At 42.4% G+C, this 21,587-nt stretch overlaps 1 protein-coding gene across 2 annotated transcripts in view; it reads left to right on the forward strand.

The window, feature by feature from the left end:
• rxraa (retinoid X receptor, alpha a) overlaps window positions 1-20,067 on the forward strand; it is a 108,138-nt gene extending 88,071 nt beyond the window's left edge. For both annotated transcript variants that reach the window (XM_078289409.1, XM_078289413.1), the window contains exons 5-11: window positions 2,683-2,862; window positions 7,000-7,169; window positions 13,197-13,326; window positions 14,753-14,885; window positions 16,880-16,971; window positions 18,440-18,545; window positions 19,400-20,067. In XM_078289409.1, coding sequence (XP_078145535.1) covers window positions 2,683-2,862; window positions 7,000-7,169; window positions 13,197-13,326; window positions 14,753-14,885; window positions 16,880-16,971; window positions 18,440-18,545; window positions 19,400-19,547 — 959 coding nt within the window. In that variant the 3' untranslated portion in view covers window positions 19,548-20,067. The remainder of the gene's footprint in view (window positions 1-2,682; window positions 2,863-6,999; window positions 7,170-13,196; window positions 13,327-14,752; window positions 14,886-16,879; window positions 16,972-18,439; window positions 18,546-19,399) is intronic.
• The last annotated feature ends 1,520 nt before the right edge of the window (window positions 20,068-21,587 follow it).

The raw sequence follows: 21,587 nt of genomic DNA on the forward strand, positions 1-21,587 counted from the left end.
AATTCCATTGAAAATCTGTGGAATAACTTGAAGACAGCTGTTCACAAACCCAACCAAATCCAAATCTCCAAGGATGAATGTGGGAGCTGTGATCACTTCTAAAGGTGCTTCTACAAAGTGGGGATTGGAGACTTACTTAAATGAGATATACGAGTTATTTATTTTCAAATAAATTTGCTACAATTTTTGAAAACATGCCTACACTTTGTCATTATGGGGTATGTTGTGTAGATTGTTGACAAAAACAATTCTCAATTTGATCTTTGATTTGATTTTCAACTCTGCTGCAACACAACGTGGAAAAAATCAAGGGGGTTGCATACTTTCAGAAGGTGCTGTATCAGTGGTTATATCTGTCAATATCAAATAGACACATAAAAATGTAAGCTCATACACTTACATTCACATTGATTTAAGTACACTTATGTGCTTATACTTAACACCCATACACAAAAACAGACATACACACAAACTAGCCAAGTCGATGTGGTTTCTACCATCTCATTTAAACCTTGCCTCCACACAGAAATGTTCACTTCACACCCCCACGTTCACTTCTGGCCTGCTTTGCTTCACCCCGCAAAGAGGAAGACCGTTTTCTAATTGACAACGAGCGAAAGTGTCTGTGGTGTCTGTAGTCTCTCATAGAGGAAGTTGCTCCACCGCATTACCCATCTCTTCTTTCCTTCACGGAGGAGACAGAGGAGAGAGCAGTAACAGATAGCAGTAGTAGTCACAACTTACACTGTTCATCACATCATTATTGCAGCCATCAGTGAAATAGACACATAAGACACTCACACACACTGTCGGTTTTAGTGTGTCCACACCTGAAACATGATGCAGACGACTCCCGAACATGATCAATGCATGTATCCATTCAAATAAGTTTGAATAAACATTATTCTAAATATTTGTCAGTCCTTTCTAATATTAAAGGTTCTGGAAACCCACACAGGTGTTTTCAATTAATTTGGCTGATTAGACCTCTTCTCAGGTTGAAGTTAGGAGGAGCTATACTGGAAATTTGCTGAGGTCAGCAAACTCCTTCTACTAATAAGAATCATAAAAACATAAGTTGTCCCGCCCTAACAGGTGCAACAAAACCAACAGGAGGGTCACATATGTCAATCAAGGACGTCTGTACGCGCCCAGACAGTCCTGAGAAGAGGTCTAATCAGCCAAATTAATTGAAAACACCTGTGTGGGTTTCCAGAACCTTTAGGTTGCACCCATCTTTGCAGATTCTGTGTCTCAGTCGTCTCAAGTCTTAAAAGTCATTTCTTTAACAGGGTTTCACACCTTATAACTGTTGATTTCATGGAAAGAGCAGTTGGTCCTAGTAGTTTGTACACCCAGTCCATTAAATATCACTATGCAAGGTGAAAAACAGAAGCCTCTTTCACACATGCAGCCTTCTCCATAAATATTACTGAACTTTTCTGTTTAGAGGTTATGTGTGAATGAGACCCAAAGTCAAAATTCCAGGAAATCAGCTCAGCTGGCAATTTGAAGGCCAAGACCAAGTAACGTTGCAGTAAAAAAAAATCCATATCAAGATTTATGAGAACCATTACCTCAACGGATCAAGCATATGGAAGCGTATCGCATGCGCTTCGGCGACAGAACCGGAAATTATATTGTGGCCAGCTTCACGGAACTCCCCGCCTTCTCTCCTTTCCCACGTTGTGAACTACTTCTGATTGCGCAACGCAAGACCCGCCTTAATGGGATGACTGACAGGTGGCAATGTTAATGCAGTCTCGAAATGCATTTGCAATTGCATTTTGCCAGGCAATCAGCGCAGTGGCGAGTGTATTAAGTGGCAAAGACAGGAGGTGCTGTTTCGCTTTTTACATTTGGATAACCATTTACATTTTGCCACCTTTACAGCATAATATTGTCTTTGATAATGAAATGTAAAACACCCTATTAGAGAGTGCAAAACCATATAAGGTAAATGACATATCAATTATAATTTTGACACCATTATTGCATAATCACATGAAACATATCTATGCAGTTCGGAAAGTACATTTTAATTTTCCAATTTGCATCATCATTTGAATAAAGCTAAAAATAAAGCGTGCAAATCTCTGTTTAAATGAAATGTCAATACTAGTATAGGAAATGTCAAATGCAAATGACATTATTGAATTTGAATTTTCATTTTGAGCCAAAAACTGCACATACAAGTGGCAAAATTAAATTCAAATGTAGGATTACATGGCCATTTTACATATTGCATTTCCATTTGAATTATGCATGCGATACGCTTCCATACAAGCATGCACAACTTAGCATTCAAATGTTGTATTAGTTGGCAAAAATGTCTTCAAATTACACTGAATGTTTAAAGAAGGTTGGTTGGTTTTGTTATGAAAAAATAACTAGCCTCCTTAGCGGAGATGTGGTAATTATGCAAAAATCACAGATAATAAGCAATCTGAAATCCTGAGACCAAAATATTTAAAAATAAATGACCACCATGACAAACTGGAGGCCACAGGATAAACTGGCCCCTTTTTCATTTGTTCACCAGTTGCTTGTTGTGTAAAAAAATCCAGATCCGCTGCCTGAAGCGCTAATTCGGCAATGTTACCAATTCCGTGTGTGACAGTTATCACTGATAACAATTTCTCCCACAGTGCATTTGACAGCCCGTCTCTTCTCTGTCCTCAGGTAAACATTATGGGGTGTACAGCTGCGAAGGCTGCAAAGGTTTCTTCAAAAGGACAGTGCGCAAGGACCTGACCTACACCTGCCGCGACAACAAGGACTGTATCATTGATAAGCGGCAGAGGAACCGCTGCCAGTACTGCCGCTACCAGAAGTGTCTAGCCATGGGCATGAAGAGAGAAGGTACAGCACATGACGTTGAGGATAAAGTCCCGCTTAACCTCTCCTGCAAATGTGTACCGATGCGTATACACATACGCACACAAATACACATAAAGTATACATGAAGAGTGAAGAGTTTCATTGCAGAATCACACACACACACACACACACATTCCCTCTTAATGGATTGCATGATAATACTGAGGCTGTCCACACGCTCTCTCATCCCCCCTCCACTTCATTCCCTCTCAATGAACGGGACGGCTCAAGAGGACGGGCATTGTTGAAAAACACAATGAGATGGTAATCGTTTGACACTGCACTAACCACTCTCTAACCACCGAGGTGGGGATTGAGCATTCAGATCTTGATACGATTCCCGTTAGTGAGCATTTACTTGAGAAATCTCTCCAGTGAACGTAGGGCAGTAATCAAGATTTTTCCGATTTTACCTTTGAGGACAGATTACGGAGTGGGCAGGACAAGGAAGCTGTTGAATGTTTTGAATTTTATTTCGGACAGATACTGTTCGACATACCTGATCGGATGGTCAATGTAGGCGGGACAAACCTCCTTATGATGCCATTACAGAACGAGACAACAACTACCAAGATGGCAGCGCCGGCAAAGGAATTGGATGATTTTGGATGCGTTTTTTAAGGACGAAATGGCTAAATGTAGCTTGTTATCATCCAATTCCTTCCTAGGTTTGTCCCGCCCACATCAACCATCCAATCAGGTGTGTCTGACAGTAACTGCCGATGGATAGGCTTGCGGCCAGACCCGCTATGAATCGCCATGCAAATTCAGAAAGTGCTAAAGACTGGGATCCATGGGGGCTGGACACCAGGCAAACAAGGAAGGGTTGTTGGGTTGGGTTGTGTGTGAGAGAGAAGGGGCAGGGAGGTGTGAATTTTAACACTCCACGAGGGTGTTAAGAATATTAGCACTCTTAGCACTCTTAAGCGCTCTTTCACATATTCAACACGTCACTCACTGCCTCTCACTGTTATGGTCACCATGGTTAGATACGGAACACATAGACTATACTTAACAATGCAACGTATAGCCAGAAGAGCGGAAGAGCAATGATGACAGTAAGAGACCAGGTATGTTTTGTGTGCGTGTGTGTGTGTGTGTGTGTGTGTGTGTGTGTGCGTGTGTGTTAGGGATGGGACGATATGCTTGTCTCACGATATAATTCAATACACGATATGGGGTTCACAATTCGATACAGCCACCAAGATCAATAACAACAATTTCTGAGACACAAATCTCTCTAGCGATGGCATTGGCTTGTTAGAATGTAAACAACAATTTAAAAATGTCATTACAAAGTGTAAATAATATAATTTGGATGGAGAGTTTGTGAAATTGTGATGAACAAGTAAAATGTAGCTAATATCACGAGTCATATTTCTGCCCCACAATACATATTGTCACTTTCTTGTATTGCGATACATTGAATTTCGGTGTATTGTCCCATCCCTAGTGTCTGTGTGTGTGTGTGTGTGTGTGTGTGTGTGTGTGTGTGTTTGTTTGCCCTCATGCATGTACAGCTCCTCTCTGTAAAGGAGAAGGGTGTCAGATCCAGGAGAAAAATCAAAACCGTAGAAAAGAAGTGTGTCTTGGATAGGTATGTTCTGGGGGCTTTTCTTTCCTGGACCAATTTGTCCTGACCTTTACTTGGCCTCTCCCCCTCACCGGTCCCCCCCTCTCTCGCTTTTATTTATATCATTGTGGGGCTCTGCGCTCCGTTCAAGGATATTATCATTTACTGCCTTTCACCTCACTCAGTGCTGCCTAAGCCTCCCCCTGTACCCCGAGGGCTGTGGTAGAGAACAAGGCAGCAGTAGCCCAAAAGGCTAAGCGAATCCGCAGAAAAACAGGATTAAATGAATTTATGCTCTCCCAGTCAGGGGAGGAGGAGGGGGGGGGGGAAATAAAGCTAACATGATTTCAGCCCTCCTCACCTCTCCCTGACTCCAGCACAAGTATTCTACCCTTGGGCTGACCTCCACCACCAGACAGCAGTTCCTCTAAAGTGGGGCCCCTTTCTCTCTCCTCCTCTAACAACCCCCCGCTCCCCCTCCCCCCCACCGCCACGACCTCTGTGATTCAGAACTTGGAATAGAAACAGGAGAAGGGAAACGGGAAAAAAAGATCATCTTGCAAACTCTGTGTGTGTGTGTGTGTGTGTGTGTGTGTGTGTGTGTGTGTGTGCATGTGGGTTCTCCAGGTGTGTATATACTGTATGTGTAGGTAGGTTTGTATGCAGACATTGATTCTCAAAAGCCCCTTTATCATACAGTAATTCTTTACAATACAACCAAACTTTTTATTAATGGAGTGGAAGACAAACTTTTAAAAAGCCACAGTATTTTTTCTGTGGTGAATTGAATTATAGCCTTTTGAAAAGACAACACACATAAACTCCTGCCTGTGCACACTCACACACACACTCACACTCACACACACATACACACACACACTCTCACACACACACACACTCATGTATCTTCTCCATCCTCTCTTGAGGGTGGAGGTGCGGTTTCTGTTGCCTTGGCCACAGTGAGCCTCGGTGTCTGCTCAGCACACAAACCATTTCCTCTGTCTCCTCGCCAAGCCAATCAGATGACAGAACCAACAAGGTTTTGCTTCAACCAGACATTTATTTACACAATATGGAAAAAAAGCCTACTAGACAAAGTCTCCATTGATCTATGTTCAGGCTCTTTCAGAGCTATTCTGTCACACAGAGTATCTGGCGACCAGGCCTGGCGTAAATGAGGAGTGACAGTCCATACATTATTTATGCGTCTATAAATGATTTGTGTATAAAAGGAGCCGGCTGTTTGTCATTGTACTCGAAAATGAAAAACACATCTCTTTGATAAGGAAGCTGAGAGAAGTCCTTGAACATTTCCACACTGCTATGTTGTGCATAATGTAGGTCTAAGGTCCTAAATGTATTCCATCCCCACTGCCGAAGCAATTATTGATGATTCAACTCTCTTGGATATGTTTACTGGCATAATACATACTGTGTCATGCACTATTCACATGCTTGCAGAGACACACACTGGGACAGACACTCACACATGCACACACTCTCACGGGTAAGCAAACAAACACTCACAGGCATGCACTCACATATGTACAGGTGTGTGCACGTACAAACAAGTGCACATTTTATATAGAATGTTCTACTGATGTGTACCTGTGTTTGCGGGATTTGTTCACACACACACACACACACACACACACACACACACACACACACACACACACACACACACACACACCAGCAAGAACTCAAGCACTTACTTAAAGAGAAGGCTCACCATTGCAAGCTATTCTACCTATTTCCACAGCTGTTACAATGCCAATTTTGATAATCGATTAATCATTTTAGTCAAGTAAAAATACCAAATATTTGCTGGTTACAGCTTCACAATTGCTAAGATTTCTTTGCGTTTCTCTGTTTCATGTTATAAAATGAATACTTTAAAGTTTTTTGCTTTGGCTGCTGGTCAGACTAAGTAAGCATTAAGACATCACTTTGGGCTTTGGTAACTTATAATGGGCTTATAACTTATAATTTGTCATTTTTTACACTAAATGACTCGAATCGAAAAAATAACAGATTAATCGGTAATGAAAATAATTGTTAGTTGCAGCCCTAGTATAGTCATTTGTTACCATGTCAAAACATTCAACAAAAAAAAAACAGCTTCAAAGTTTGCAACGTTTGTTCATGGAAAAATAAGAAAAACTACATCATTTTGTTCACTTACTCATAGGTAAAATCAAACCACAAACTGGTGTAGCAGCTTAAAATGCCGTGCTACAACTGGGCCGCAACAAGTTCGGATACACAGATGTTAAATATGCTGTGTAGTGTAGGCATAAGCAATAGACTTCATTTGCATTTAATCTTTAGACTAAAGGTTTCATACCCCATTGACTGATAACAGGAGAGCCACTTTCCCAGAAACATCAACTTTTGAGCCCCCTGGGTAGAAGCTTGCTTAGTAATCAATAAGACGGGCTTCTAAAAACCCTGAACCCTCCTCTTAACACACCAGAGCTCATGAACTCACATGCTGACACTATGCGAGCAGCAGTAGTGACCGGAACCAGTTTTGTTACATGCAGCCGTTCAGGAGGAGCGCCAGCGAGCCAAGGACAAGAATGAGAACGAGGTGGAGTCGACCAGCAGCGCCAACGAGGACATGCCCGTGGAGAAGATTCTGGAGGCTGAGCAGGCGGTGGAACCCAAAACCGAGACCTACATCGAGACCAATCTTGGCGTGCCGTCCAATTCGGTGAGTTGGTGACAGCCCTAAAAAGTTTATATTGTTTTTACACTTCTCCCAAGCAAACACTCCCATACTGTGTTACTGTACGACATGTAATCATTGTATGCACAAATTCATGCATAATATGTGCACCCACGTACACAAACACATGCGCAGAGTGGGTGATTTGTTTTGGATTTAGCCAGGGGCTGATGGGGAACAAGTCTTCCTTCAGTTTTATCCATAAATTTATTTAACAAAATGGTTACTATTCTCCATTCTCACCCTATGGTAGCATTGCATCCATTTGGGGGGATTTTCTGGAACTGCTGTGGCCAAAAATCACAGGTGAAAACCACAGACATGGAGTGAAATACTTTAACATTACAATAAAACAGTTGCCCTTTGCATAAAATGTTAATAACTGGCTGTACTGCGTGCATTCACTGTACTCGTGCCATTTTCTGATGAATGTGGACGTTTTCATTACACAGTTTTCCTGTGTGTAACAGTCTCTGAAATGTGTCAGTGAGGTAATGGGGAGAGATACCATGGAGTATCTGTTTTCTCACATTTTTCTCTCCTTTATCCTCCCCTTTATCATCCATCTTTCTAATCTCCCCATCATGTCCCTATGGCCCTATCAGATTGATATAGGCTGACGTGCACGGACGCCTCCGAATTAGTCTTTTACAAGCACTTCCTTGTTAAGAAGCCTCTGCAGCGAAAAGGGGAAATGAGATTGTTGTCTCTGTTTACTCATTAAATAAAGCTAGCTTCTGGTTGTTTTTGGAGTGGAGTCTACAGCTGACTGGCGGGAAGTTTAACAACACCCTGCCACCTGCTGGTAGGGGACGGAAATGAGTGTCTAGTCCGGATACTGCTTATCCTCCCTCTCTTAGTCCCTTTGAAGGTGACAACTAGTGGTCCGGCGTGCTGGTTCACCTGTTCGCCTCGCATCAACTTCTTCGCTCACCCATCAGCTGTGGGTTTCCTCATCCATCCCCTCAGTATCAGCTGGGCACTGTGGGCTGTCTTTGACACAGAGGAGACTAAGAATGATGAATAATGCAACAGGCAGACTGTTCCTGAAAGCATCCCACAAAGCCTGAGCTTTCTCAGGAATTCTGCTGGAACATGAGAAACAGAGTTGTGCAGCAGCCTACTAAAGGAGGCAGGAAGGAGGGAGGGAGGGAAGGAAGGGAGGGAGGGGATGGTGAAAGGAAGGGAGGGAGGTGAGTGAGTGAGTGCTTCTTCTGGGATTCATCTGCTTTAGGGGAGGGAAATGTCCTGTGAAGTAAAGGTAGAAATGTGAAGGCTGTTATGTGAGTAAATGGGAGCTATTTTGGGGGCCAGATGGAAACGTAGGAGATGAGCGTTGACATTAGGGAGAGGGAGAAGGAGTGGGGAGTGACACGGGAGCGGCTGGCAGCTCAGACACACTAATGCACTGAATGTGTTTGGGCTCGGGCACGGCGGGGCCCGGCACCACTCAGTGCCTGCCTGACACCAGTAGGGGGCATTTCAAGGGACTACAGAGGAGAAGAAAACAGCATTGATACACGGTTTCTCTTTGTTATTTGTCTCACTAATCCTTTGGTAGGTCCTGATGCTATTGTTTAGGGATGGGACGATATATTGAAATATATTGCGGTACAAAAAATGTGGCAATACGTATCGTAAAGCAGGAAAATGAATCGCGATATTACCTACATTTTATTCTGCTTTAGTTCCCATCACAATTCCACAAGCTCTCCATCGAAATTATATTATTTACACTTTGTAATGGCATTTTTAAATTGTTGTTTAAATTCTAGCAAGCCAATGCCACTTATAGAAAGATTTGTGGCTCAGAAATAATTCTGCATGTTGTCATTGAACTTTTATTTATTACATCGTGAACTTTTATTTATTACATCGTATCATGAACCCCATATCTGTATCTTTAACTGAAGCGGGGCCCGGGGTGTTGGGAGACTATCGGAATGTGTCCCCATGTCATGCGGGCCGTCCTGGCCATGACGACTCCCCTCTTGTCCGAGTCTCGTCCCCCTGCCTCCCCCCTGTGAGGTCTCCTTTGAGAGGCACTGCCCCGTGGGATAATTAATCACAGGGCCCGGGCCGTGAGTGCACACCATGAATAGGCCACTGCCACTGTCTAATGGCCGGGGTCTGGCCAAGCTGAATAAAGTGTGTTTATCTCATGGTGACCTAGAACAGGAGTTAAACAGGCGTTAGTAATGCACCTTCAGTCAGACAAGGAAAGGCCTTCTTTCAAGGAGGAGGGGGAGAGGAGAACACGCTATCATTCAGTCACGCTGGGGGGTTCTCTTTCCCTTTCCTCCATCCATCTCTCTCCCTCTGTCTTCCTCTCTTTCTCGCTTTCTTTCTCTTAATTCTCAGTGCCGATTGTGCCATACATTCAATCTCTTATCTTTTCTTTAACTTAAAGGCAGGAAGCGTTAATATTATTTACATGATACTTAGCTGATGAATCATCCCACACTCTAAAATATGAAGACGTGTTTTTTTTTAATCTAAAAAAGTGTGACACTGAGTAATTCATTTCCATACTGATCCGTATGAGTACCCAATTTCTCTTTGTTGTCACGCTAGCATAGTGTGGTTCAAGCAGAATAATGAAAAATTGAAAGGCAAATCTTTCGTCTCCCCTCCACAAGTGATGAAAATTTCATGGGACAGTATGCAAGCCTGGCATTTCTCTAAGCTGCCGGGATGGCCGACCGTGGCTGCGGAACATGCACGGCTAAAAGAGCCTTTGATTTGCCTGGGAACGAAGACAGTGTTGTTTGTGGCAGGCATTAAAAAGATCTGCTCAAAGGGGGCTCTCTGCTAAAATCCAGTCACTTACAATTTCTTCTCTCCCTAACTCTGCAACCTCGGGGGGACGGTTTCCCTTTGCTTTGACGCCGTGCTTCCTCCCGCTCATCTGCCGCACATTTTCAGAGAACGATCAGCTGGCCGTTATTCTCTTGGATGAGGAGGGGGATCTTCACTGTAAGAGAAGAGCAAGTGCCTCTCGCAAGTTTGCGCTGTGAGGTGTGTCCCTGGCGGACTGTCGCACTGTCACACAGCCTAGACGTTAGGTTAATGCTATTCTCTCACAGGTCATGGTGGGGCTCCTCCATTGTGGCCCCCCCCCCGACATCCTAAACGCTGTTGCTGTGACTTGAAGTGCAGTAAGTACAGTAATGTGATGCCGGAGGATTGTTGCGGGAAAGCGTAAGCTCCTCTCCCCTGTCATCTCCACAGACAGAGGCAGAGAAACCAGGTCAGTATAAACATGGCTAAGATAGCCCCATACAACATTCATGAGCCTCGCCATGTTTAACGAGAACTCTGGGACTTGTATTCTTTTGAGGGGGGGTGGCTCAACTGTGGCGCGCGGCTGAAGCCCCTTTTGGTTTCCTTTGTTTTGGCTGGGGCTGCCCTTTGGAATGAATTAGCTGAATCTGTTTATGTGTTTTTGAGAGAAGCGCAGCTCACAGAAACTGTCGCACTGAGCCGCGTCGTCCACGTCTCCCACGGAGATCAGATGCTGAAATATTCATAAGATGCCTGTTTTCTTTTCTCCCCCTGAAGAAAAAAAAAACGACTTTCAGTTTTCAAAACAGTGTAGGCTTTGTGTCTGGTTAACTTTTTCATATTTCAAGCGCCCCCATCTCTGATACTCTGCAGTCAGAGTGAGTTTCACACCATGGGGAGGGAGAGAGAGGGAGAGGATTGGATGGATGGAGTGGTTATAGTCTTAGGCCTGTGTATTTTAAAAGGAGACTACGAGGGGAAGGATGTTTTTTTTCCTTCATCTTGAGCTAATCTTCTCTTGAGAGCCGCAGTTGATGTTGGGATCCTCCGAGCTTTTACCATTGATCGGTGGGATTTGGAGAAGGAAGTTAGGGAGAAGTTGCTCTGACTGTTATTGTCAGAGTGCGAGTTCACACACGGATACTTTAGAATTTAAGGATGTTTACTTGATGTAAAATTATGCACAAAAAGCGTGTGCACTTTCTCTCTTAGTCTTTGTTTACAGACACGCACATGAAAGGATATGGACTCCGGGGACAGGGGTAAATTAGTCCTCTGTGATTGACAGTATTGTTTGGGATCTTTTTTTTTTTTCCTGCCCGGATGGATTTACATTTTAGAGTTAGTCGTGTGCAAGTTGCATTAGGATTCCACCGCCGCTCGTAAGCTCCCTCTGGGTCAAAGAATAATGCTTCCTTTCAGTCTGATGTATCAGGACAGTTGAGGACTGCCTGTCCTTTTGACTGACACTTCAATTGCACGCAAAAAAAAAAAAAATGCATCTTAACAAGAAAACTGCAAATGGGGTGATATAGTTTCACTTGCTGTCAGTGCAGCTCAACTTAATCTAGAATTTCCTTGAATCAAACGTCATTGTCTTAAAACATATGGAGTGGTCTGGCAGATAATGAAAAACATAGTACATTCAATCAGGTGTGTCCAAACTTTTGACGGGTAGTGTATAGATAGAAAAAATTCTTGGGGAGGAGGAGAAAACAATGATACTTGCTGCCAGATATGTTTGATTGTGTTATAATCTCAGGGATGATTAGTGACTAATTAGTGTCACATTTTTGATGAATATTTAGAATATTAAATACACAAATAGTCTGATTACACTGTAATAGTAAATGTTCAACGCTCACCACATGGCTGAGAAGTAGGGCTGAACAATTTTGAAAAAATATCTAATTGCGATTATTTTGACTGATATTGCAATTGCGATATAATTTGCGATATTAGAGGGAATGATAATTTTTACATCATTATTCTCATTTCCATTGAAAAATGTATTAAAATGATTATGGTGTGATTTTTGCGGGGATCTGTACCAAACAAAGATGTTTTCTTAAGTCTGTAGAATATGATGTGTAGGCCAGGACATCTCTGCAGCACGACAATATTTAATTTAAAATGGTATTTTGACAAATATTGCGCCTCCTGCGATTTGAAAATTGGATAAAATTTCGATTAATTGTTCAGCCCTACTGAGAATACACTTACTCAAGCTTACCCAAGGTTGAGAGAGGCTTTTTATTGGCATATGCACTGAGTGTAAAAAATATTATTTAAATATAATAAATATTAGACACATTCAGAAGTTTTAAAATCCTTCTTTAGCCTGTCTCCTCTGTTTCATCCTCATCTCCTCTTCATGACTTAAGTGGATCTCATGAGATGAAATCAATAAAGGATTGTAGCTTTCTCCTTGAACCACCTGGAGCATTTATATCATGGAGAGATTCAAAGTTCCTATTTTGTACACAGAATGAACAAACTTCTCTTCAACTTCTGTCTGTTGAATCACTTGACTGACAGGAGTCTCAACAGTGTGATGACTGTGTTAACATTTAGTATTGGCCAAAACAGTCTCTGTATTCAGTCAGGAGTGCAGTCACACCATCATCACAGTAAAGCGTTTCTGTGAAATCACATCATTTGTGCATTTGCTGAATTTTACAGAGGTAATGGTGGCCCCGTCCAGCCAAGTAATGAAGTCCCACTTGAGCTCCTAAGCACTTGTTCTGTTGCAGAGTGTCAGCAGAGTGTCAGTAGGGGCCCCTTGAGCTCCACTCGCCGTCCAAAAGGCTGATTTGTGTGTAGGCTAAAAGGTCCCCGAGGAAAGAGCCGGCTTGGAGAAAGTCATTTTTTACCAGCAGCTCTCTGCAGGTATTTCCTCCTTGAGCCGGGGCAGAATCACTGTTTGTTTTGCCTTCCTACTCGGTCCTCTTCAGAGGATATCATTCACAGTGTAGTGTGTGTGTAAGTGTGTGTGTATGTGACAGTTTGTACTGTAGTTTCTAGTGTGCCAGTGGTGATGGGTGGCTCAACATGACACCAGGCTTTCAGCCAAAATACACATATGTAGCAATCACACACACAGCCACAAACACACACACGCACTCACACGCACAAGTTTTATGACATTTATCCATCTTATTCGCTAATTGGATTTCTTGTGTGTGTGTGTTTGTGTCTGTCTGTCTGTCTATCCGTGTTCCCCTGCAGCCCAACGACCCAGTGACGAATATCTGCCAGGCAGCTGACAAGCAGCTCTTCACCCTGGTGGAGTGGGCCAAGAGGATCCCCCACTTCTCTGAGCTGCCGCTGGACGACCAGGTCATCCTCCTACGAGCAGGTCGGTCAAAAGAGCCTACAGGAGTTCAACATTTTTTTAAAAAGCATAGGAAAAAACACAGCGCACAAACCAACCAACAAACACACAGAGCCTAGCTTTTATAGAGGTGTTCCCAAACCATTCCATTAGACTAATGAATAATATGAATAAATAGTAAGATACATAGATAGATCCTTACATACTTACATACATACTATACACTACCAGTCAAAAGTTTGGACACACGCATTTTTCTTTATTTTTACTTTTTTTCATGTTTTAGAATAATAGTAAAGACATCAAAACTATGAAATAACACAACTGGAATTTGTCAAATCAAAAATATCTTAATAACATATATATATATATATATATATATATATATATATATATATATATATATATATATATATATACACTGTATGTATGTATGTATATATATATATATATATATATATATATATAGATAGATAGATAGATAGATAGATAGATAGATAGATAGATAGATAGAAAAAAAATCTAAGCAAAATAGAGCTTGGATGGACTATTAACCAGCCAAATCAGGTCATAACCGTAAATAACTATCCAGGTCATGTGACAGTGTGAGACCACCAAGGTCAGAGCGGCACATTGTGTGTATTTCTGTGAAACAGCTGAAGCTAAAGGATCATAGAATCAGCAGCAGATAACAGAGAGTGAATCATCTGTCACTTCTGTTGCATTCACTATCATCACATGCAAGGGGGTCTTTTGGGTTCTCCCAACACATTGCCCTTGTTGCCTGCCTGTCGCTCCAAATTACACCATTATAGTCTAAATCCACCTCGAGGAAAAAATGCTATTACACACCCATCCCGTACCCTCAAAAAATCCTCCCATCACTCCTTATCCTTCACACATAGACCACAGTGATGGAGAGACTTCAGAAAGGGAGAGAGAGAGACGTTATTCTGGAGAGCTCCTCTCTTCTCGCCTCTCAGGTTTTCTATAAATAACCGCTTTAGTTCTGCTGTATCACAGATAAAAGCATCCCAGCCCCTCTCATACCCAACTCAACTCCGGGGAGAAGAGGGGAGTGTTGCTAGGCAGAACAGTTAAAGGAGCCCTGTCACTCAAAAGGGAGCGTCTTGTGTCTTCAGTGCTCTCTGTGTCAAGCCCTTGCTTTGGCACATCAACAGTGTTGTCTTTATTGCAATGGCAGGCGCAGTTCATCCCTTTTACACGCTTGTCTCTCTGGAAAGCATGATTCAAAATGTCTTGGTAAATAACCTGATGCCTGCGCTTGAGAGAGCTGCACGCTTTTACCGTGCAGCTTAATTGATTCATTGGAATTCCCCTTTGTTGTCAGTTTCATTTTGCTTGAAATGCTATGTGAACTATTGTACTGGGTATTTGCTCGGTCTTTCTTCATACTCTCCCCGATCCCCTCTCCCCGTCTCTGTCTCAGGTTGGAATGAACTCCTCATTGCATCATTTTCGCACCGTTCGATAGCGGTCAAAGACGGGATTCTGTTGGCCACCGGGCTGCATGTGCACCGCAACAGCGCCCACAGTGCCGGAGTGGGAGCCATCTTTGACAGGTCATCATCACCATATCACTAAGCCTTAATAGATCCAATAGTCACCTTATTTTAAAGGATTATAAATTTAAACTGCAAGAAACAATTGTCATAATAGGAATTTTGACAGTACATGACATTTAGGTTCTGCCTTTCTGTAAAACATTTCTTTCATTTGCATAACATTTGTTTGTGTCACTTAAAGTCTAGGTGTACGATTTCTATCTATCTATCTATCTATATATATATATATATATTCATACATATATATGGAGAGAGACAGAGACAAAGAGAGATAGAGATAGATATATATAGACACACGCACAGTCTAGGTGCTTTCCTTCTTTCTCTCTATGATTTCCTTCTCTCTTTGTCTCTCTCTAAATATCTATCTATCTATCTGTCTATATACATATATACACATCTATATATATACAGTATATATATTTAATGAGAGAGAGAGAGAGAGAGAGAGAGAGAGAGAGAGGAGGAAATTGTACACCTAGACTTTAAGTCACAGGTGTGCTTATTGATTGACACCAATAATCATTAAATATGTACACCTATATGCAGCAGAGGTCCCAGAAAATTCATGCACACAATGGAATCAGTCTTTGAGCTGCAGGATGCACTGCCGTGATCCTGCTGCTCCCTGGAAGGTGTGTTATTGACATTCCAGGGCAGCAAGCTGTCTGACAGACAGAAGCCTCACTGGAGTCTGCACTGTCTGCTCAGCTGTATCACTCCTCCAGCTGATGTTAATGACTCGGAAAGCATGAAACATTTGAAAAAAATAAAACGCACACACAATTTGGAAAAGTAGTATAATAGTTACAGTGTGTGTGTCTGTATTTGTGTGTGTGTGTGTGTGTGTGTGTGCGCTCCTGCAGAAGCAGAGATCAGTATGAGAGATAGTTGGTGCTGAGAGGTGTTGTCATCAAACCCATATTAACAGAGGTTTCCATATCTAGACTGTGCTGACTGTGGTAGCACTCCAAAGGCCAAAGCCACTTTCATCCGCTCGTCTTCTTTCCCTCTCTCCCTCTCTCCTTCTCTCCCTCTTTTCTCTCTCTCTCTCTCTTTCTTGTGTCTCTGCCCCTCTGGTCACCAAAAGTCTTTGTGCTCACTCATTAGCGTAGTGCAAGTTCACTTCCAAAGGATGTATTACAGCTCTGCATTAACTGTGGCGAGCATTAAGATACAGAGCACTGATAATGTTTCTTTATCTACTCCTCTCTCCTGCAACCATACAAATGAAGAGGCTGATTAACTTAAACACTTGAGTCTTTTTTTTTTTTTTACCGCTGTTGTTCCTCAGAGCAAATTGAATTAGGATGAGCTAAGAGCCACAATTGACTTTGCTCTCTGAGAGAGAGAGAGAGAGAGAAGGAAACTGAGAGAGAGCGAGTGAGAGGGAAAAAGAGCGTCAGGCAGAGGGCGTGACCGAGTCAAAGAGGGGTGAGAAGTTCGAATGACTCCACATGCTGACACTCCCACCAGTGATGTCACACGCAGATGGTGGGAGTGTCGGTGTTAGATTACAGATCATGTTTACTCTGTGGCTTTCGTGGGTTTCCTTTTTTGAAAACCATCTACTAAATATAATTACTCTGCAGTGTTGTAAACTTTTCCAGTGATTTAAGTGTGCCTATGTGGGCTGTGAATAGCCTTGTGTGTGTCTTTTTTTGTATTTTGAATAGACTTGTATTTGCAATTCATTTTTAGTGTTTTATTCTATTTGGAGTAACAGATGGGTGGGGTTTACTGGATATAGATAAAGCAGATGAAGTCTTGTAAGTCGATCAGAAAAATGTAGTAAATCGACTCAAATTGTTTCCCGTGATCTAAAATTTCTGGCAGTCATTATGTTGTCTGATGTGACACAAAAGTAATCTGGTAGCCAAGCAGGATAAAACAAACTCTAAAAAGTATTTGCAAATGCCATGTGATCCAAGTATGATATTGAATAAGCCAGATATCTGACTTTTTTTTTTTTTTTTTTGTTTTGTGCTCAGAGTGCTCACAGAACTGGTGTCCAAGATGAGGGACATGCAGATGGACAAGACAGAACTGGGGTGCCTTCGAGCAATCGTCCTATTCAACCCAGGTAACACACTTCAGCTTTCAATTTGGAACCAATAGACCTAGTCAATCGATCATATAAAGAAATTATCCAACCGGACACTGTGAGGCTTTGCTGACAATATAATCGCATCTTCATTTTTCTTATAGCATTTGCAAAATAGGCTTAGAAAAGGAGCGAACAACGTGTTTCGCTTGTTGCTTCCTCAGGTTCGCTTACTGATAGTCAATCAGTAAATTGTCAGGAAAATGATCAGTCAATCAATCAATCAATCAACCTCCATCTTTATCACACTTCATACAAAAGCTGTTCAAAGCGCCTCACAGAGCTGTAATTAAATAGAACTTATATAAAATTGAGCCAAGTGGTAAGGTTATAAAAACAGTTACACATTACTGAGATAGAAAGCACAAGATGAAAGCATGTGCTTATGTAAAAGGTTAACAGAAAGATTAAAATAAAAGTAAATCAATTAATTCTTTGTTTTCCATCTATGAATTACAAATGCAATTTGTATGGCATTTATTTTGCCTGTAAAAAGCCTATCACAGCCAGCTTTGTAGCTGAGGTCCGTTTCTTCCCTCTGACTATGACTATGTAAACTCTCATTTCACGGTGCTGTCCTGTGTGCAAACCCCATCCACCTAGCATCTAATATATAATACAACAAACGATGTAAAGTGACCCAGGTCTACTCTTTTAATGAAGGAGTGTAAAGGATCAAGAGCAGTGTGGGAGCATCCCATCATCCCTCAGGCTCGTACCCCCTGGACACACTGATCCTCTGTGCTCCACATTGTGTTCAATCCTCATGCAGGTTCACTTCTCGGTCTGATTCCTTGTTAATTAGAGGTTCACTAGGCTGGTCTAACTGAGGCACTAGGGGGGAGGGGAGGGGAGGGGGGTGAAAAAGGCCCTCCGTCCTTTCCCACACTGTGCTATTTAGTAAACCCATTAACAACAAATGTTCAGTCATTGTTAATCAATTGTGCGTTGCTTTGTTAATCAGAAATGTTAATCAATTACGCGTTTGTTTTGTTAATGAAAAATGCGCCCTTGAATGACCTCAAAATTATTGTAGCAAGGAAATTAGAGTCCAAGTTGCACTGACCAGTATTTGCCCATGGGGTTGAAGCTCAACTTGTAAGCAGGTAACGCTCCCCCCTCCATCATAAATTAATTTACGTTAGTGGCTGGTTGCTCAGTGGCCAACAGTAGAAGACTACGGTTGTATAGGCAGCTGAATATTTATAACTGTATGAGTGTGAAGAAGGGAAATGCTGAAAAAGAGGATGCATGTTCATCAAACAGCTTCCCTGGCTAAATGTATAAATAAAGGTTAAAAATACCAGCATACTCCCTCATCCAGGCAGTATTTGTATTATAGGAGGGATTTTGTAGAATGCAGCATAGTATTATTGTTGTTGCTGTTGTTATTATTTATTATTCATCATTTATTATTATTTTATTATTTCTGTATGTGTCTCCGCAGACTCTAAAGGTCTGTCCAACCCAGGTGAGGTAGAGGCTCTGAGAGAGAAAGTGTACGCCTCTCTGGAGGCCTACTGCAAACAGAAGTACCCCGAGCAGCCTGGCAGGTACGGCCACAATCCTCTGCAGTGAAGGCTATGTGCATTTTTTTGCTCGCTGTCTCTTTACACAAGGTTTCTCTTCACAAGGCATTTTGGTTTTATTTATCGTACACTGAAATAACAAGAAACGGATACAATTTAAACAAGACATGATGGAAAGAGCTGGATGGAAGATCATTTTTCATAATCTTTCATTCACATCTGTTTTCACCATGTGCTCACCAGTCAGCATGTAAATTGTTAGGTGTTTTTCACGTAATAGGCCTCTTATCATTTTTCCTTTTTACTGAATTGACACGCTACACAGATGCATTACGTAGTTTTGGGAAAAACATTTGAATGTCAGAAAAGGTCCAAAAGAAATGAAGCTTAAAAAATGATTTCTTTAAGAGCCGAGTCTGTGATTGCATTTTGGCAGCTCCCGTTGAAACACTGTGTTCAATGTTTATTTATATAGTGATTTATTGGATTGAAAACATAATTTTTTACTTATTTACAGTTGAGCTCTTGATTAAATGGCAGTGTGTGACAGTTAAACAATTTATTTTGAGGGTGTAAGGCATGGGGTGCAGCTTCAAGATGGATAAGAACCCGCTTTGGAAAACATCTTGCACCTCACTTCATTTTAGGCAGAGCAGAGCACTGCCTAAAGTTGAGAAAAGTTAAACACAAAATTTTGCATGTCATCGCCAACTGAATAGAGCCTTAAATAAAGTGTGCAAAACTCGCTCTTTCATTTGTCCGAACTATATTGTTGAAATCAGTGATGCAGTGTGTACTAAGATTTTCTTTTTCATGTCATCCTCATCCACCTGTCATGTATAATGTTGACGTTTTCCATTTGTCTTCTGTTGTGGCAGGTTTGCGAAGCTGTTGCTGCGGTTACCAGCGCTGCGCTCCATTGGCCTGAAGTGTCTGGAGCACTTGTTCTTCTTCAAGCTCATCGGCGACACGCCCATCGACACCTTCCTCATGGAGATGCTAGAGGCGCCCCATCAAATGACATAATGGTGGACAGGGTTAAGCCCTCTTCCCCCCCTCCTGTCCCGCCACCCCTCCCACATCCTCCACCGGCCCTGGCTATAGGGGAGCGGGGTCCTTTGAACCCCCTCCCCAGCAAGACAGACACACGTGACAACGTTGGACGGAGAAACGCCAGGCGCGGGGCCAGGAGCGCCTCTCCCTCCCTCCCTCCCCTCTCTCCTCGGCTCCCTTTGACGTGTTTCGAGAAAAAAAACAAAAGAATTCATTATGTCTATGGGTCTGTTTTATACCTTGTAAAAATATATAAATAAGAAATATATATATGACAATTCATGAGACAAAATGAGTGACAACGGTGGACTGAATTGAGGACGGACTGAGGATAAAAGAGATGTATTGAGCCATTGTTTTGGTTTTTGCTTTTTCTAATCTTGACAAACAAAGCGGAGATGATCAGGTCTAAAACACCCGCAGGTGTATTCTAAATGGTGGTGATGTCATAATTGGACACTCAGAGTCGTGATCGGGACAATCGTGTCTTGGACTTGTCGAAGAGCCTCGGGCCGCCTGGTCCGACCCTAGACTCGGACCGGAGCCCTCTGTCTTTCAGGACTTAACTTAGGGGAGGGATGGAGGGGGGGGGGGGGGGGACTCCTCTGTTCCTGTCCGATTCAGCTGGTCCAGGACAAAGTCAGGTCCTGCACTAGCTGATTTGAAGTGTAAGCTTTCGGAATAGGACTCAGAGGTGGGACTAACAAGACTGCAAGTGTGCTCAACTCAGGTCTCTGCCCAAATCCAACAAATGAAACCATGTCTTACTCTATTAGCACTGTGTAACACCGGGGAAGGACACTACATTAGTCCAGCAATCAGCCCTTCAGTAAATGTATTGATTGATCGGAGTTGGGATGAGCTGGGAGAGCTTGATATGGACAATCTGCGCAGTTCTTTCTGCCCACGGAGAAAAGCAGCCTTGGGCACAAAGACGCTATGTTTTGGACTGTTGTTGCGTCAGCCTTGCACCAGCTTTACGCTACACGAGCATCACTCGATGTTCTGAAAGGCTTTGGATAGGTGCAGAAAAAAAAATTCACTGTTCTATTTCAAACATTTGGCCTTCGTCACAAACTTCTAGGCGATCACAACAAATTATGAAACCTGGATGGCTGGAATGTGAATGGATGGTCTCATCTCATCCAAGGCGATGCCATGGGGAACTGTTGTGTGATCAGAGCAAAGTGCTTTTGAAGTGATGCCATATCTTTGTCGCGTTCGCCGGCCTCTGAGCTCCTTTCGTCCCTCTCTAGCCTCCCCCACTTCTCATTTCATGTGAATTTCAGCACACCATTATCACCTCCACACTCAGTAATCCCTCTGCTCCATGCAGTGGGTCCTAGCTTTAGAACCACCTTATATCTACCTGTACAGAAAGTTACAACCGTATACAGTATTGATGGTATTTTCGTTTTTCATTTAAACAACAGCAATGCGCAATTTACCTCCGTTTCCATCCCTCAGACTTTCAGTTCTCGACACTTCCTCAGCCCCGGGCTTGAGCCGTATACGTGGGAGAAGTGCTTGTTGTTGCAGCAGAGCCATTGTTTGTTTATTTGTTTGTTACTTGGCACTTAACCTCATGACAGTGGAGTCAGGTTCCTTCACAGAGAGCTGATACGATGTACCTCTGGGGCGGACTTTGGCCTAGGCCTGGTCAGGAACTCCCTAATATTTTGCCTGTTCTTCCTCAGAGGGATACACACTCAACTCTCTCTGCACTTCTCTGGACAACCAAGTGTCATTTAAGTCAAACTGAAATGTTAAATATCTCCATGCTATGTATAAATATGCTATATGCCCATATTCTGCTTTTTTCCTTTTCTTTTAATGCTGCAGCTGCTGCAAAACTATGCATCGTGCGCATTTCCAAAGATTGTCCATAGAGCGGTTGCATTTTGATAGTAATGGTATGGCTTAAACTGGTCTGCTATTATAACGTTTAAAGGACAAAACCAGTGTTTTTGAGATGTGGGTCCGCTGTAATAATTCCTTGACAGGAGTAAATAC

Source organism: Centroberyx gerrardi, chromosome 2 (genome assembly GCF_048128805.1).
Source record: "Centroberyx gerrardi isolate f3 chromosome 2, fCenGer3.hap1.cur.20231027, whole genome shotgun sequence".
In the NCBI taxonomy this organism is placed as follows: domain Eukaryota; kingdom Metazoa; phylum Chordata; class Actinopteri; order Beryciformes; family Berycidae; genus Centroberyx; species Centroberyx gerrardi.